We start from the raw sequence: 1,259 nt of genomic DNA, 5'->3' as shown, positions 1-1,259 counted from the left end.
GTTTGGATTAAAGTTTAGCATTGAATATTCGAAAGCTAATTCGAAGGATTAAATATGAGTTAATTATAAAACTAATTACATAGATGGAGGCTAAACGGCGAGACGAATCTATTAAATCTAATTAGTCCACGTTTAACTATGTCAATAGATTTTGTAAATAGTATGTATTTAATACTTTTTAGTTAGTACCTAGACATTCTACGTGACAAGGGAATTAAGTTCAGCCCGATCAAAACACCCCTCAGTTTTCTACCGGTGCGAGTGCGCCGGTGAGACACGCGTCACTAGAGGCGCAGCTTACGAGCTGCGGAGACGCACACGCGTGCACCACCTAGCTCCGAGAAGAAGCGTCGCGAAGCCGTGCTGTTGTTATGTACTTCATTTAAGTATAGCCGCCGCGTCGCAGCGGTCTGACTCTGACCTTGCACTGCCCACTCCCCAACTCCGCGGCGCGACACCGTACACCCATTGAGACCCGCTCGCCGACCCATGGACCAGATGCAGCCGCACGCCGAGCCCGGCCACGGCGGCGACGCGCCGGCGAGCGCCCAAGCTCAGCAGGCCGGTCCAGACAAGAACCGGCAGCAGGATCAGCAGCCTTCGTCTCTGAACCCGACGGCGGCGAGGCTGCTCCGCGAGGCCATCGTCTCCCAGCCGGACGGTGACAAGCCGGCGGCCGCGACGGGCTCCTCGGACATCCTGGCCTTCGCGCGCTCCGTCGACCGCGTCGATTCGCCCCTCGAGTGACCCTGTTGGTTCTTCTTGTGCTATCAGCTCACTTGTTTTTGTTTCCTTTTTCTTTCTTTTTTCCCATCCTGTATATGTACCGCAATAAAAGGTCAACTCCCTTTTTGTTTCCTTCATCGTCAGTTTCTTGGCCATTTCCACCGAAGGGCTTGTTGTTCATCTCTGCAATGTAGGTATTTCCGAATTTCACCCGTAATTTGACGAGTTCTTCTCCAATTTGGGCGAAATTAACGCTTCCTCGATTGGCTGTATTCGCACCGTGTTCAATACACAAATACAAAGATTAAGGCACAGAAGAACTTACAAGGATCAGTAGATCGTAATAATAAAGGGTTAATTATGCTATGATTTCCCGAAACAGTTGTAGTACATGTGGAACTCGACAGGCTTTGCTTACTCGCACAAAGCTTTCGTCTGGTCAGGCAACGGAGACGAGGCGGCGGGAGCAGAGGGAGCAGTAGAATCGGCGGCGGATGCGGAAGCAGAGCGGGAAGTAGCAAAGCCGCGGCGCG

General features: G+C 51.5%; 1 protein-coding gene across 1 annotated transcript; it reads left to right on the top strand.

Annotated features, from left to right (window-relative positions):
- Positions 1-200: 200 nt before the first annotated feature.
- On the top strand, positions 201-863 carry LOC101764915. The gene has a single exon (XM_004952391.4). It carries the CDS (start codon positions 490-492, stop codon positions 745-747), a length of 258 nt encoding a protein of 85 aa, XP_004952448.1. The 5' UTR covers positions 201-489; the 3' UTR covers positions 748-863.
- Positions 864-1,259: the final 396 nt, after the last annotated feature.

This window comes from Setaria italica, chromosome I (assembly GCF_000263155.2).
Source record: "Setaria italica strain Yugu1 chromosome I, Setaria_italica_v2.0, whole genome shotgun sequence".
In the NCBI taxonomy this organism is placed as follows: Eukaryota; Viridiplantae; Streptophyta; class Magnoliopsida; order Poales; family Poaceae; genus Setaria; species Setaria italica.
This window is presented reverse-complemented; position numbering and strand designations above follow the sequence as displayed.